Raw genomic sequence first — 16,592 nt, 5'->3', positions numbered from 1 at the left:
TTCTCCAGTGACACCATCTGGACCTAGAGATTGTTTTTTTTTAAAAAATTATAAATTTAATTTACTTGATAATTATAACAATATTCAAATTATCTATTTTATATTGGATTAGTTGTGGTAGCTTCTCTTTTTCAAGGAATTGGTCTATTACTCCTAAGTTGTCAAATTTAGTTATGTAGAATTGTTGATAGTATTCTCTTATTATCCTTAAGATGTCTGTAGGGTTTGCAGTGATATTCACAAGCTTTATATATTCAAAGCCTTTCATACACTTCCAATGTTCCATCATGGTTGAGAACCACTGCTTAGAAGGATAATCCATATTTTAGTAATATATTTGTCATTGGTGAAATTAATCCTAAATATTAATTTCAAATGTAGTATGAAAGTGAGGTCAGAATTCACTTTCTTTCAAGTTATACATGGAACCAATGAATGAAGATGATGCCATGAGCCAGAAATAGTTCTCAAAAATTCAGACGAACATGTAGGATTTGTTGTTGTGTGCCATCGAGTTGAATCCAACTCATAGCGACCACATGTGAGAGAGTAGAACTGCCTCATAGGGTTATCTAGGTTATAATCTTTACAGGAGCAGATTTCCATGTCTTTCTCCTGCAGAGCCACTGGGTGGGTTTGAACCATCAACCTTTTGGTTAGCAGCCGAGCACTTGACGATCGCACCACCAGGGCTCCTTAACATGTAGGATAGTGGTGTTCTTTAAGTGGAAAGGTAGGATCAAAATGAGCCCTATTCTGAATTTGAACTAATTTACCTGAATTAAACTAAAATGGTGATGGGAGGTTATGGATTGCGTTATATTAAAATAAACAAACTTCACTTTTAATATTTGCTCATTTTCCAAAGGTATACATGTCGCAGAAACATTGCAATTTATTCCGCAAACTTAGTAATTTCTGCCTAGTGACAACTGAAGCCAAACTGTAGTTGCAAGACAGATCGATATGGAGATCTTTCTCTTAGCGTCTATTTTTATAGGCAACTTGATTTTCAGAGTTACCCTGTGTTATTCTTTTATCTATAATGGTAGTTAAATCAAGGTCTCCTTCAATAACTGCAGTCATTTATAAGTTCCTAGGTCATAATCCTACGGGGCAAGACAATTGACAATATCACTTCATGCACAGTTTATCATAACAGCTCCTTACTTCATCAGATTGAAGTATTCTCACTGTGTTTGAAGGCTATAATCCTATTTATATCACCACGCACAACCCAATTTTTCTTTCATAGGTCCTAGCTAATCCTGATCACCTATGTGAAAATTACCCATGGTGCATGATATAGTCATGAGGTATGTACCAGGAAGATGTTCCTTTCAAACTAATCTGGGTCTGGTTACACATCAGAATCACCTGTGATGTATTTTTAGCACATATAGCTGAGATTTATCCTCCTTAATTCTGATTCAGCAGCTGAATCAGAACGTTCCATAATGATTCTGATCCCCAGCCACTGATCTAGGCTTAGTCCTTTTCATAGCATGCACGACCAGACTTTTAGGGGATTCCCCCGATTGCCCCATAGTCAATTTCCTGAGTCAGTGGGCTGTTTCCACTATGGAACAGGATCATTGGGATTTTTTTTTTTTTCCTTTGCAGAGGGGGAGATTCGGCTTGAATTTGGGCAATCTCATTAAGGAGAAAATTAAGGTCAAAGTAAGACCACGACTTTTGATTAGTAGAAGATAGACTTCTTGGGTAAAGGGTTTCATCACTTGCTCCCCTGGGCTCCAGTTAGCTGGGCAGACTCTTTATTAGCACATGTAACAGGACACCGGTAGCAGCTTCATAAATAAAGGGCTGTCACCAAGCCTTCTTAATGTGATCTTCTTTCATGGAAAAGAGCTACTGAGACTAAACGAACACAGACCGTTGGGCTCACTTGGCATGGACTGCTCTTGCTCCCTGATAATTCTACGTAGGGAAAAAAACAACAAAAAAGATGCAGTTACCCAGTGGGAGATAAAAATAAAGATGCAACTCTCCCCTTTCATTGAGCTTTCCCGGGCCTTGAAATGTTCAAATTTTAATCTTATTCAATAAATTTAACAAATCACTGCTGAGAACTGGATTACACAGATCTTCCTTAAACCTAGTCACGAAACATGTTTTACTTTAAGCATTTCTATAATAAATTAAAAACCACCACACACACACACGCAGTAAAGAAAACATTAACCTAATGGAGGTATTGTTGATGAATTTCATAAGATGAAATTGTTTGCAGTCAAGCTGTAATCTTTTTCTATTTTTACTTTTCCCCTAAAAACATCATAATGCATTTCATTTGATCTAAATCTGGAACAAAATTAGAAATCTGACCTATGATGAATATAAAAGTTAGTTTTGTTCAGACTGCGGCCATATTTACATGGCTGAAGTTATGCTTCTGAGCCAAAAAACATAAAAAGAATTATTCAAAATCAAGTGATTCTTTGCTTTGCTATATTTTTGGAATGTGGGAAAAATTGGAGTAAAAATTTCTTATCCATTTCCAATTATAAATGTCACAGTAGAAAAAAACTATTCTGCCACATTTTGTTTAACTGTTGCCTTTAATAATTCTGACCACTGGGAAATCAAATGTTATGATCATCTGTTAAATGATGTCTTTAAAAGTTTCTAGCTAAATTTGCAGATAAAATATGTATATTTCCATACACTGAGAAAAGAAAAAAAAGGTTTCAATCTTCTTGGTATTGAAACATATCTGTAACAATAGTCATATGAACACACATGAATCAGAGGAACGCCTCTTCATTTTGTCTTAACTGAAATACATACCAAGCAGCTAATCTGGCATTGGAGTGACAGAGTCTAAGGTGGATCAAGATACCAGTAATTAGGGAAGAGAAGCACTGAGGAAAGGAAAAATTAGTTCCTGTGCTGTAATATTTGCCAGAGCTTTTTGTTTTCGTTTTAAAATTTTGATTGTGGAAAGTAAAAAAATATACAGAAAAAAATAGACAGAATAACATAATAAACTGATTTAGGATTTTTTATCTGTTTTTAAAAATATAGAATGTAACACATGAAGTGGAAGTCTGTAGGGTCTTTTTAAAGACTAAGCTTCCTTTCTGAATGACAGGAATCAGCCTTGGTAATTCATAGCCACCCTTCAAAATCTTCAATTTGGCTATCCTAATATCATCAGAATCTTTTCAGAAATTATCAAGCGCTGTTTTGATTTTCAATATAACACATTACAAATGTATTTTCCTTTCATTAAAAATACGTTCTTTCAATAAACAAATACTTCGTCTTGCCTACTATTTATAGTCTGTGAATTCTGAAAGTTATAATGAAAATTCTGGGCAGCATATTAATTTAAGAAAAGAAGCATCTTCTGCGACCCTCAGGAACCATTAGGTCTGACTTATCTTAATAAGCTGTCAGCAAGGGGGTCAATGAAGTTTCAGCAAGAAGGCGAGTTGGACTCCCCGATGGTGAAAACTGATTATTTGAAAGGAAAAAAAAACTGGGTTGCTTCTTAAAAATTCTGTACTGACTTTCCTGACACTTTTTTTTAGTGCTCTTTTTCCTTTTATTTCTACAATATTGCCAACATATCTTCCTAATATTACATATAGTGAATAAGAAAGATATCACCTTTCACTGTACAATATCCCGATTATAGCACCAAATCTCGAATTTATCTTACTTCTCTTTATCCTGTTGGTTAATTAAGTTGTAATACTGGTTTGTATTTTATAAATACTTTCTCAATCATCAAAAATCTAAAAGGTTAAATTAGTAATACATCTTTCCCTACATTAACCATCCTTCACCAATGTATTTAACAGACTAAATTATATTCATTTCAGTATTGGTGTCAAAACTAAACTAGTGTTAACACCCTAGTTCTCAGCTCCAATATGAGTCAGAGGGTTTTCCATTATTCCTGTGAGCCTTGCTTCTTACCACCACAGAAAACCACAAGTTGGCTGGCATGGAGACTTCCAACCTTTCTTTGCATCCTGTCTTGGAACCAGTTCAGAACTTCTAGAGAAGTTTTCACATAATTTCTTGAGATCCCTATTTCCTATCAGTCTGTATGAAAACAGAAAGAAACCAATTTCTCTTGTTCACTCATTAGTTTGAAGAAGTGAGTCTCAACTGAGGAATACTTGAAAGTAGAGACGTTCTTACTTACCACATTTTCCTGATCACAATATGAACTGAAATCACTTGATACAATAGCAGCATACTGGAGCAGTACTTTATTGATAGTCTAGGAAAGAAAACAGTGTGAGATTTATTCAGGTAAGTATATAGGTTTGCATATATATTCTCCAGATTAATGCTCAGCCAGGTAAACTTTTCATAGGTCTTTTTCAGCTGAAAGAGTATCATAAGCAGTTAGTAAAGCTATACCCTTGCCAAAAGAAGGAGCTCAATTAAACAAGATGACAATTTGCTATATTTCTGAATGCATTTGGAGGATATTCCACATGCTGTCCACCCCCACATGGACCCATTCCATCAGAACACAATCTGCTCCATCATAAAATTCATCATTATGACATACTCAGAAGATGTAATGACCATCTTGTGGCAACCTCTTCTATGCTTGGGTACTTATTACCTAACAACCCCTCCTGCTCTTTTTTTCTGAATAAATGATGCCTTTGGCTGCACATCATCTCTCATGGTTTCTGGTCCCCCTCTACATACACACACATACACACACACACTCCCCATGCAAAAAATCTTTGTGGTGGTCATTTGCTCAATTTTCTCCAATGTTCCTAAATACCTCACTATAAGTAGTGTCAAAGTAATGATGTACACGTTCACTTAGGAAAAATAACTATTTTCAGTAATTTCTATGATGACGAATTTCCCTGAGTAATATCCAAGACCACCTCTTAAAATCTAACACTTCCGCTTCTGCTGCATCACAGTTTCTCCATCTCTACACATTTACATTTTGTTTACTACACTATTTATTAATTTATTATATGCTAAAAACATTGCCTAAACTCCTCTTTCTGTCCTTCTCACCTTAATTCTATATTTTTCTCCATTCTCCAACTATTTCAGCCTAATCATGCCCTCTGCTTCCATTAACAATGAACAATAGAAGAAAATGAGTCCACGGCGTTGAATTTTATTTCAGTTACTTAAAGACACATTGGTGAATTACAGCCTTACTGATTTTACTTACATAATTTGAATTGTCATAAGCCAAGTGTAGATGTGATTTTCTTAGAAGCGAGAAAGCAATAAAAACAGTAGAAATATGCCATCTCTTTTCATAGAGAAGCAAGGGCAAAAATGCCTTGTCCTTATTTTCTTTTTGTATAACATATTCTTCTGAATTTTCTTTGTGGCTCAAAATCAACTGGGGGAGACATTCCAAGGAGTTAAGCTGAAAAGAGATGTTTAATCTACAAAACTGAATTCACAAAATGTGACTGTGAACTTGTTTTATAGGCTTTAAAATCACAATGAAAATCTGAAATTAGGGATAATGTGCAGAGAGAAAATTGATATTTTGTGGAGGTACATAGTATTGTGATAATATGCACCCATTTAAATAGAAAGTTGGCCTTGAAATGATAAAATCTTATCAAGCACCAGACCAATAAATCCAGGATAACAGATGGTTGATCAGCCTGAAGTATCTTCCAAATGCAGCTGTTCACATTTCACTTCAGACATAATACTGAAAATTACTTTGGGACTTACCTAAGGAGCACTAATCCATTTGTACATATGAACACTACTCTCGATTTACAGTTTTGTAACAACAGGGTGAACTGTAGGATCATTGAACTATATTGCAAAAACAAACAACAAAAGCCATAATGCTAACTTCAGAAACTCGTTGCAGATTAGACGTTCTAACTCGCTCGAGGTTAAGTTGGGCAGCACAGAAACCCTCTCCCGCCCAGCGTCATGCAGGCAGCTTTGGGTGACCTGCTGAACAGCCTGCTTTTTTCTGGGAAGAAAGGGGGATACAGGCACCCATTTCTGATCATCCTCAGCGTATCTCGAAGGTCTTCTGCTTTGCTCTATTTCATAGGAAAATCTCAATCCCTGGAGTTCCTGTTTAGAGACAACTAATCCCGGGATATCCATCCACTATTCTACAAATGCCAATGGTTAGCAAGCCAGAACTGGTTACAGGGAAGGAAAAGTGCTCTGCCACATGGGATATAGTTTAAGGCTGCCTGCCCATAGGCGTTGCCAGTACACTGACTGTAACCATACCCTTTCTTTATTAGTGTAGGAAGTATACCTGAATGAAAGTGGACAATGCGTCATTTTAGGGACCACTTGCATTTCACTTTTATTTAAAAAAAAAAAAAATCATCCCCAAACATTGGTTCTTTGACTAACGTTGTTATCGTTAGGTGCTACTGAGTCGGTTCTGACTCACAGCGACCCCGTGTACAACAGAACGCAACACTGCCCGGTCCTGCGCCATGCTCACAATTGTTGTTATGCTTGAGCCCATTATTGCAGCCACTGTGTCAGTCCATCTCTTGAGGGTCTTCCTCTTTTTCACTGACCCTTTCCTTTACCAAGCCTGATGTCCTTCTCCAGGGACTGGTCCCTCCTGGTAACATGTCCAAAGTCTGTGAGACAAAGTCTCGCCATCCTTGCTTGACTAATATTAGTAAGTAGTTACTTAAGACACACTCATTAGTTCTCAAAGTGTCATCCTGAGATCAGCAGCATGCACATCACCTGGGAACTTGTTATAAATGCAAATTATCTGGTCCTATCTGAGATCTACTGAATTGTCAACGTGTGCCCCAGGAATCTGTGTTTTCACAAGCCTCCAGGTGATTCTGATGTATGCTAAAGTTTGATAACCATTATCCTAACTAATGTGTAGACACGAGGATGGCACGACTTTGACTTGTTCCCTTGGGACAGGTAATCAGGAGAGAACATTTGCTAGAAAAGGACATCATGCTTGGTAAAGTAGAGGATCATGGAAAATGAGGGAAATGCTCCATGAGATGGACAGACTCACTATCCACAACAATGGACAAAAACGTACCAACAATTACAAAGATGGCACAGGGCCAGGCGACATTTCTTTGTTGTATGTAAGGTTGCTGTGGGTCAGAGTTGACTCAGTGGCATCTAACAACAACTAACGCGCAGCAGGGTGCAGATGGCTCTTTAGACAGAACTTGATGAAGGTGGGGTACCTAGTGAGGCCTGGAATACAGGACTTACAGACGTCTGGGTTGTGAAGTCAGGTCATAATTTTATCTTTGGGGGACTCTTGGGCTTCTGAAGTGTGGGCAGTGCAGGCAGAGTGGATGACAGCCTAGGAAGGGCTGTTCCATCATGTTCTGTAATAAAACACCGTTTATTTGAGGAGATAGTCATGTGGAGTAGCGGGTTCTGTTTACAAATGAAGCAAGGGACTACCACTCAAAGAGATCAGCTGAAACAAAATGAAATTCTAATAGGATTGTGGCAGTGAAGCAAGTGCTTCCGTTGCATTGCATTTACAGGGTCAGACAGGAGGGCGACTAAGGTGTCTCTTAGCCTCAATCCGCTCTGACTTGACAGGAAGCCACTGGTAGAGCATGGAGCGGGACGGCCATCAATTACTGAAAAGAAGGCAACGGTGGTTTTCTGAGCTAATGCCACGCTTTGTAGGAGAGTGCTAAATACCCTGTTAATACTACCAGTCGCTCCGTCTAATGGGTTACTGCTGTGACCAGTAAGATAAGAACCTTGGTTCCAAATACATCTTTTCAGTCCTATTTTATGACTGAAACATTACATTATGCAGGGAACGTTACATTATCAGAGCAACACATGGAGTATAAGAAGATCATCGTATCTGTTCAGTGACAGCATTAGAAATGTGACCTCGATGCTTTATAGCACTGTATTTTAACACTTAAGATTCAGCACAAGATCCCTCATTTCTTCCACTATAGATGCCTAAGTTTGGCCTCAAGGGTAAAAATAAATGGTGATATTCTGCTCTCCAACTCACTGATTTTCGATTCATTCAGAATTCAAAGGTAGTATAGTTTAGTGATTAAAAGCATTCCATCCATATCATTACTAGTTGGGCGCCTTGTTTAAGTTATTTAAACTTCCTGAGTCTATTTCTTCATTTGGAAAGTTAGGAATAATACTCATACCCATTTCAGGGGATTGTTGGGAAGAATAAGTGAGACAATATAAAGTGATTGTTGTTGTTGCTATTAGCTGCTGTCAAGTTGATTCTAACTCATGGGGATTCGCGCCTAATAAACAACGCTCAATGAATTATTATCATTATTTTCTGTTGTTAGGATCAGGTTCCCAGAGGACAAGGAATGTATGTTTCACTTACCATAGTCTGTCCAGCACCTGGCTCCATTTATATCTGTTGATTTGTTTTTAAACAATATTAAATATATCATTCTTTTGCATCTCCTTCTAAAATTAGACTACCCACGCTTGTCAAGAGCTGCAGCGCAGCCCCCGGAATACTCACTCTTCACTTGACTGTCTCACCACTCATCACGGTCCCTGAATGTTACCGCTACACGATCTGAGGCTTTTCATTCGGTAATTTATTCGATCTTACGGACCTTTAGTAAGAATACTGTATTTTACACAAACAACACGCACCTTCTATGTTTGTTTGCCAGCCTGAGACCTCCCCCCACCAGGTATTTTCATAAGCACCGGTATGCCAATTTTTTTTTTTTTTAATTACATGTTGCCGTTGGGAGGGAAAAAAAAAAAAAGCATAGGGTGCTTATGAAAATATCTCCTGGGGGAGGGCACGGCTGGCAAACAAATGTAGAAGGCACACGTTATATGCCTCACACTACCTTAAATCATCCTTCTAAATTTAACGTTAGAATACTAAACCTTCTAAACTGTCTGCAGATAATACTAATATGTCTCATCTCAGGGGATGGTTTAAATCAATGTACAGTCCCAGAAAAAGCACGTGATTTCAGTATATTTTGATACAAGGATCCCAATCCCAAAAAAGGGTAGAGTTTTTGAGACTGATGCTCACATCTGATGAAACAAAAACGGAATCAGTCTGCAGTTACTGTGAGAGAGCTAATTATTTAATCACAAAGTCCCATTTTTATCCCCTTTGTTAATGAAATTACAAATTATAGATAAAAGGCAGACACTGGTAAAATTAATTTGAATGATGTTTACTTATTTTTATATTTACGTACTTTATTCATGTTTTTGTTTTTTATTTTGCATTGTAAGCCACTGAGAAAGATAAAATAGAGAAGCTGGCATGCTTTTTAAAAAATCACTCCAATAAAATAGAATTTCAGTGAAAATTATCGATTTTTATTTTCCTAGAAAATGTTTCTCATTGTTCTTACATTATTTTCTTGTAATAATAATAATAGGAGAGTATTGAATTTTCATGTATTAAAATCGTTTTACTTAATTGAATTTTTTTTTTAACTGTGCCAGTAAACACACACATGTCCGCAGTGACATATGGAGCCTAATTTGTTTCTTCTTGCTTCAGAGAATGTGTTTTCCTGGGTGGGACTCTAACATGACCGTCTTTGTGACCTCCTGCCCTTTTATACAAGGAGCTGTGTGGTGCAGTGGGTAAGTGCTTGGCTGCTATTCCAGAGGGTCAGCGGTTCAAACCCACCAGCTGTTTCATGGGAGAAAGATGTGGCAGTCTGCTTCCCTAAAGATTACAGACTTCGAAACCCTATGGGGCTGTTCTACTCTGTCCTATAGGTCGCTATGGGTTAGAACCGACTCAATGGGATGTTTTTTTTTTTTTCACCCTTTTATACTTCCTTCCAGTCCATTCAGCTATACCCTCACCAGTCTCAACATGCCTAGGTTCAGCTTGCACAGCTGGAGAAAGGTCAGAGCTACTAACGGGTGGAGGGTGGGCTGGAGCCCAGGTCTCAGGAAACTTGTTCAGCATTTTTGCTGCTCTCTCTCTACTTCCACGTTTCCTACCTCACATAACGTGCTGCCCAAACACTCTGAGCGTGGATTCTAGTTGCTTTTCTAATATTGTGTGCGATTATAATAGTATGTTACTAAATATATTAATTGTGATTTTTTAATTCTCATGTGAACCTGCTTCCACTACAAGTCCTACAGAATTTCAAGAATAGCACATGACACACTTTTCCAAATACTATCCCTAATGACCTCATTTCATTCTTTTCTTGGCAGTCACCCAAAACCCAGCAGCAAGTCAAGAAAAGACTTAGAGAATTTTTAGAACAATTCTCCATCAGAATTTACTGCAGATTTCACCATAGTGGGAAATTGGAATCAAGAAAGCCCCCTCTAGGAATGATCCAAATAGACGAACTTTAGTTATGATCTTAAAAAAGTGGTTAGTTATTTTAGTCTCTCTAATTAACAGATATAAAGACCGGAGTTCAAAATATTCCATGGCAGATAAATATCGTAATACAGTTTAACTGACAGCTTATCTGCCTTAAAAACCTTCACAGGCTTCTCGTTTTCTACTAACTAAATTCAGCCACTTTGCCTGTTCTTCAAAGCTATTTCCAAGCCAGCTCCATGAATCGCATGCTCTCTCCTCACTGGGAGCTCTAAGGGTACAAACAGTCAGCTACAGGGTGATGGAGGGCTCCCTGCAGAGTCACCCACACTGTATCTGATGAGGTTCCAGGAGGAAATGAACCTCGCCGGGTTAAACCAGTGAGATTTCTGGGTTTACTTGTTACTGCAGCATGCACTATCCCATCACAGTTGTTAATAAAGATGCCATCTCCTACAAGAAGCCTTTCCCATCCCATCTATCAGTGAAACAGACGTAAACTTCTCTAAGAACCAGGGTCAATGGTGGGGACAGGCCCAGGCCTCCCATTTGAAAAGGACCTCAAACTTTGCCTTTTCATAATGATGCCAAACAAAGTTCTATGCAGTCATTGTGTTTCTGTGATTAAAAATGGTAGCATGTTAAATGTGTACATTTTAAATATAACAATATTTTTGTAACTAGGTTTTGGCAGCATTTCCGTATGTATATACATTACTGCTAACCCAAAGGTGGGAGGTTCAAAACCACCAGGGGCTCTGCGGGAGAGAGATGTGGCAGTCTGCGTCCATAAACATCTACAGCCTTGGAAATCCTATGGTGGTGGCTATGAGTCGGAATTGACTTGATGACACTGGGTTTTTGAATACATATATAATAAATATAAATAGAACATAAATATACATATAAATGAATATATAATATATACATATAAACATAAATATATATGTGTATATATACATATCGAGTGTGTGTGTGTGTGTGTGTGTGTGTGTGTGTTTGTGTGTGCGCCTTTTCCAACCTCTATGATGCCCTGATTACAGCATTTGATTTTGTCATAGATGTTTACAGGTTTGGCCCACCCAAAATTTAACCTCCGTAAGTTTTCTGAGGTCAGAGATTATGCTTACTCGTGACTATATTCCTTGAATTGGCTAGTAAAGCACTCAAGTTACGCAGTCCGTAAGCATTTGTTGAATGAGCAGCTGAGACCTCAGCCATCATACAGTTCACAGAGCCAGGCTTATCCTATGGTCTGTCAGACGTAAAACCCATTGTCGTCGACTTAATTCCAGCTCGTGGTGACCCCTTGTGTGTCTGAGTAGAACTGTGCTCCGTAAGACTTTCAATGGCTGATTTTTTGGAAATAGATCACCAGACCTTTCTTCCAAGGCACCTCTGGGTGGATTTGAATCGCCAGCCTTTCAGTTAGTAGCCGAGTGGAGATGGTTGGCAGCACTTAGGGCTGTGTAAAATACTATGTTTATCGTGTCACTACCTTGCTTAAAAATCTCCAAACGTTCAGTGTTTTTCTAAATTGCCCAAGAGATTAAGTCTAAACTTCTCAACCTGGACCCATCTTCACTCTCCCAACCTTCCCTACCACTTCACAGGTCTTTCCGCTGCCAAAGAGGCTGTTTCTCACGGCCCTGCACAGGTCATGCTCACTTTTCACCATCCCTTTGTTCCTGTGGTCCCCTGGCTTAGGATACTTCTCTCATGTCTCCTTTTTAGGCTCTTTCAGCCCGCTTTTCCCACAAAGCCTCTCTGTTTCAGCTGCTTTCCCTCCTCTCAGTTACTGTTGATCCCACTATGCGTAAGGCTGAATCCCTCTTGATGTCATTTTAAATTAGTTGATATCATGTGATCTTGATTAGTGTATAGGATATTTTAATAAATAATTTGAAGGGCCAAAACTGCATCTTTAATTTCTCATATTTTCCCTGAACAGAGAAGTAAGCGCATAGCAAGCCTTGTTCGATTCTAAGAGGGGGAAGAGGCCGTGAGACTCATCTGGTTGATCAAGATTCATCTGTCAAAGCAAAAACCAAGTTTATGAAAATCTAGTAAACTGCTCAGATTCATACTGCAAGTGAACAGCCAATTTGAAATCAGAACTCAGTTTTCGTGACCCCAAGTCCAGCACTTCTTACCATACTATAGTGTCTGTTTTAAAAAAATACATGCCAATTTGAATACGAAATGCCGAGGCTTACTTTCAACTAGAAAGCACCACATTGAAACAGAAATAATTTGACGATCCATGGTAATCTCTTCAATTGCAAATGGCTGAGTCATTTGTGTGAATAACAAATAGGTTTCTAAGATGACAAATCCACATTAAAGAAACGGGAAGTCCAGATGACAACCCTGTAAACAACTGAAGCTATTATCACTAGAATAAGAAATTAAAGTTGGGTCATGGTTTCAGAGAAGACAAACCACAGCATTTTTCAGATTCTGGGCAGGAAATGACAACATGCCACAGTCCCAGAGAAGAAGGGATTCATTTCTCTTAACTTACCTTTGCGAATCTCCTCATTAAGTGAGATAACGCTTCAGGATTTGGGCATTCCAGTTTCTTGATAATCTCAAAACTCTGATTAAGCTGAGCAAACACATCAACCACAGAGCAAGAGAAGAGGGCATGATCAGACGTCTGCTGGAACTGAGGCGAGAGATGAAATCATCCCAGTAAGCACGTTAGAGGGGCATGGAGAGAATCTTCATTATTTCACATAAACGACTAACTCACGTATCATGTACCTTCATTTCCCTGTAAAACAATGCCTACCTACTTCAAAATCATTCATCACCTTTTCCAGAAAGTGTAGTGGAACTAATGTCACGGGGGTAGGCTTCTGCTAGTTGGTTTCTCCATTGCTGAATTGAGAGACTGATTCTTTCCCGTTTCACATTTCCCACAGGCCTTAGGATAGTTTAACGAACCAGTTGTGGTTCAAGGTTTTGACCGTTTCTCCAGGAGGGCTGGGAGGGTATCTGCTCGTAATCTAGAAACCCTGGAAAGGTTCAAGGACACCAACAAATTTTGTACAAGCCTAGGCTAACTTGCAGATTCAGACCCATTCAAGAAGTAAAGAAGTATTTTGGAGCAAAAGGGGTGACTGATTTTTCTTAATTTAAGCAGTTCCCTAGGGTTCTAACCAGCTCTTTAAAATGGTGTTTTGAATTTATTTTGGCTATTGGAGAGTTAAAAAAAAAAAAAAAAAAAGCCTAATTAATAACAATGAGCCTAACAATTCCCATTAGCTTAAAACTGAGCAGTATAAATGACTCTCAAGAATAACCAGTATAAATGAATCTGAGAATAATCTTAAAGTAATTTAAACTCACTCCATCTTTTTTGTCTCTTCCCAGTGCTCCACGAAGGAACTCCACGGACACATCTTCATTTTCATCTAGCCACTGCATGACAAAAGGTTCAAACCACCTAAAAATAATTAATAATGTTACTGCCACAAAAGTATCATTTGCACATAATTAACAGTGAATGTTTTTAATCACTTAGTGCCTACTTTTTTTTTTTTTTTGCCTGTATTCCATACACGGGCAAATTAGTAATAAGGAACTGCATGCAGAATATTGGGTTCATCTCTCTATAGCTCTTCTGTTCTTTAGAGTCTTGGCACCACAAATCTAAGTAGCCTTGGTAGACCGGAACACCAATATTTGTTTCTCCAGCTCAGGGAGATTGCCAGGAGCTCCAGGTACTGCTCCTGTTTAGCCTCTGTGCCCTGGGTGGCAGGTTAGCAAATGCACCAGGGGAAAATGAGGACAGATGTAGAGCTCACGTCAATGCAGTTCTCCTTCCTCAGGGACATTCGCTGGTCCATTCCTGGATGCCTTGGGTGCTCTTTGATGTCTTCAGACTGCTGTACCGTTTTTCATTTGGTTCAGCTTGTATAATTGCTCTTCAGTGGGTGTGTTAGTCTGATGCAAGCCACTTTGATAGAGCCAGAAGCAGAAGTCTCTGGGAAAAGCTCCTGCTCTTTACCTCCTTATTCCCAATTACTAACACCACCAACTGCTTAGGCACACATACTTCATGGTTAACTCTTCCCTCTTTCTTTTGTGCCTTATCTATTCAGTTCAAAAATCCTGTCCATGCTATCTTCAAAATTTCTCTCCCACACATCTCCACCCTTTGCATTACCACTGTAGTCACTCTACATGAACTATTACTATAGCCTTTAAGCTTGCCCCAATATTCCATTCCATCTTACATACTTCTGTGCGAAAAGGTATACGTAAGGGCAGATCCAATCGCATCGTTACATTGCTCATCGTCTTCTGAAGTTTTTCCTTGCTCCCCATTCTCTGCCTCCTAAACCCCCCACGATGCCTGATGAATGTGATTCCAGTTTCACATGTTCAGTTATAATAATCTAGTTCAAATCTACTCACACTATGTTACTTTCTACTTATTGTGTAAACAGACCATCTAGCCCATTGGAATGATCTTATACCCCAATGATCATAGCCCATATATGCCTACTTCCATAATTTTGTTTATATATTTCCTGCCCATCTTAATGGGCCATAATCTGACCAAACTGTCTATGTCTACATCAAATGCTACCTCATCTATAAATATTGTGTGGAGTCTTTCTTATGTGAAATCCTACTGAACTTAGCTTGTGCTCCTTGAACTAGCACTTATTTCATTATACATTGCTTTATCATGAATTTTGTTCTGAAATACCTACTAGAGTATAAGCTCCTTTCAGGGTAAAGTCTGTAATTTACTAATATCCTGCAGGGCCTGGCACAGTACCTGGCACACAGAAGCCCCCCTCCATAGAATAAAATAGAATTATGATAAAAATCAAATGCAGAATATTACAAGTATGATTGTATGATTACAAGTGTGTTTGATAGAGGCATGCTTATAAAAAGTACCTGTTTAATTATTTCTATTTTAAAGATATGAATTTCTAAGACATGTTTCAGTCTGAATTAAAAGGAAACTTGGATTATATAAATCAAAACACAAGCACACTCATTTTCCCAACAAATTCTGAGTTCTAGTACTTTTATAGGGAAATAATGTCATCATATTGGCCTTATCCTATTATGTATTTCTTTCTTCTTGAGTTGAATATCTAAGTAAGAGACACTTGAAAAATGTAAAAGAATACAATGAAATATGGTTCTCAAAGACATGCAAATCTTTTAGTGTTAATTTTATAACAGAAACGTCTCCATTCAAAAGAAGAGTATGTGAAAAGATTTTAGGGCTGCATCACTCAGGTGTAATTTTACAGGACTGTGAATTTAGAACACTTGAGGACGACAATCACTACTTACAGGGAGTATTTAGGAACGGCATCCTTGAAGGCAGGAAGTTCTCGCACATATTCATTATAAAACCATTTCACCTTGAAATGCAAATTCATATAATCGGTGCTCTTGCATAACCGCTGATTTTCATGTTCTATAACAGATAAAATCAGACATTTAATAAAGTTTGATTTGCCAACAATGCTGCTGAGTTCCAATCTACTTTTATTATTAATATTTCAAAAAGGAAGAAAGCAGTTTATTTGAAGTAAAGACAAAGTGAATTGTTAGGGATACGTCTGAAATTTTACAAAAACGCAGAAAAAAAATCATAGGTCAAGCAGTAATGTGAAATAATTTGAATTGTCTAATATATCTTACTGAGAAAGGTGATACTTCTGATGCAGTCAACGAGTACTAGTGTGATAATAGTTTCCTATTTATCTGCAAGATTTCATATTTTGACTATTTGTAGCCTGATGCAAAGTGCCAGAAAGAATTAAAACTCTAAGCATGAATATTATTAAAACTCTAAGCATGAATGAAATATGAATCACAGTAGAAGCCATAATCACAGATTATACTGGAAATGTGACTGAGTAGGTCACATTTCTAGCCTGTGTATTTAACACCTAAAGAATTAAGATAGTTGAAGAGGAGAAAATAGATCTAATGTCTAAGCCAGATGAGTTCTTCTTCACCTTTTAAGTTCAGCTAAAATTATTTTGCACCCTGTAGCTTTCTTTTTTGACATTTCTTTGGCAGGATTTACTAATATATGGCATTTTTTCCCCCTCTGTTGCTCAAAACGTATAGTTTAAAACTATGTAGTGTGATTTGGATATATTGTACTAGGGAAGTGAGATAATAATGGTACTGAACATATTTGTCTCTGCTTTTTTCTTCCAATATTAATGTCTCGGGCAATTTTGGCTACAAGTGTAAAAACTACCAAGCCCAAAACATCGCGTCTATATTCAGGTTGAAG

The 16,592-nt window shown here is 37.9% G+C and overlaps 1 protein-coding gene across 1 annotated transcript in view; it reads right to left on the bottom strand.

Annotated features, from left to right (window-relative positions):
• The window catches only part of UNC13C (unc-13 homolog C), a 660,175-nt gene that overhangs the window by 142,230 nt on the left and 501,353 nt on the right, over nucleotides 1-16,592 (bottom strand). The window contains exons 19-22 of the mRNA XM_004374773.1: nucleotides 15,632-15,758; nucleotides 13,658-13,754; nucleotides 12,828-12,971; nucleotides 4,178-4,255 (exon numbers count right to left, since the gene is read on the bottom strand). Coding sequence (XP_004374830.1) covers nucleotides 4,178-4,255; nucleotides 12,828-12,971; nucleotides 13,658-13,754; nucleotides 15,632-15,758 — 446 coding nt within the window. The remainder of the gene's footprint in view (nucleotides 1-4,177; nucleotides 4,256-12,827; nucleotides 12,972-13,657; nucleotides 13,755-15,631; nucleotides 15,759-16,592) is intronic.

The sequence above is a fragment of the Trichechus manatus genome, unplaced genomic scaffold, assembly GCF_000243295.1.
Source record: "Trichechus manatus latirostris isolate Lorelei unplaced genomic scaffold, TriManLat1.0 scaffold00030, whole genome shotgun sequence".
In the NCBI taxonomy this organism is placed as follows: domain Eukaryota; kingdom Metazoa; phylum Chordata; class Mammalia; order Sirenia; family Trichechidae; genus Trichechus; species Trichechus manatus.
The sequence above is the reverse complement of the archived record's forward strand: the minus strand, read 5'-3'. Positions and strand labels throughout refer to the sequence as shown.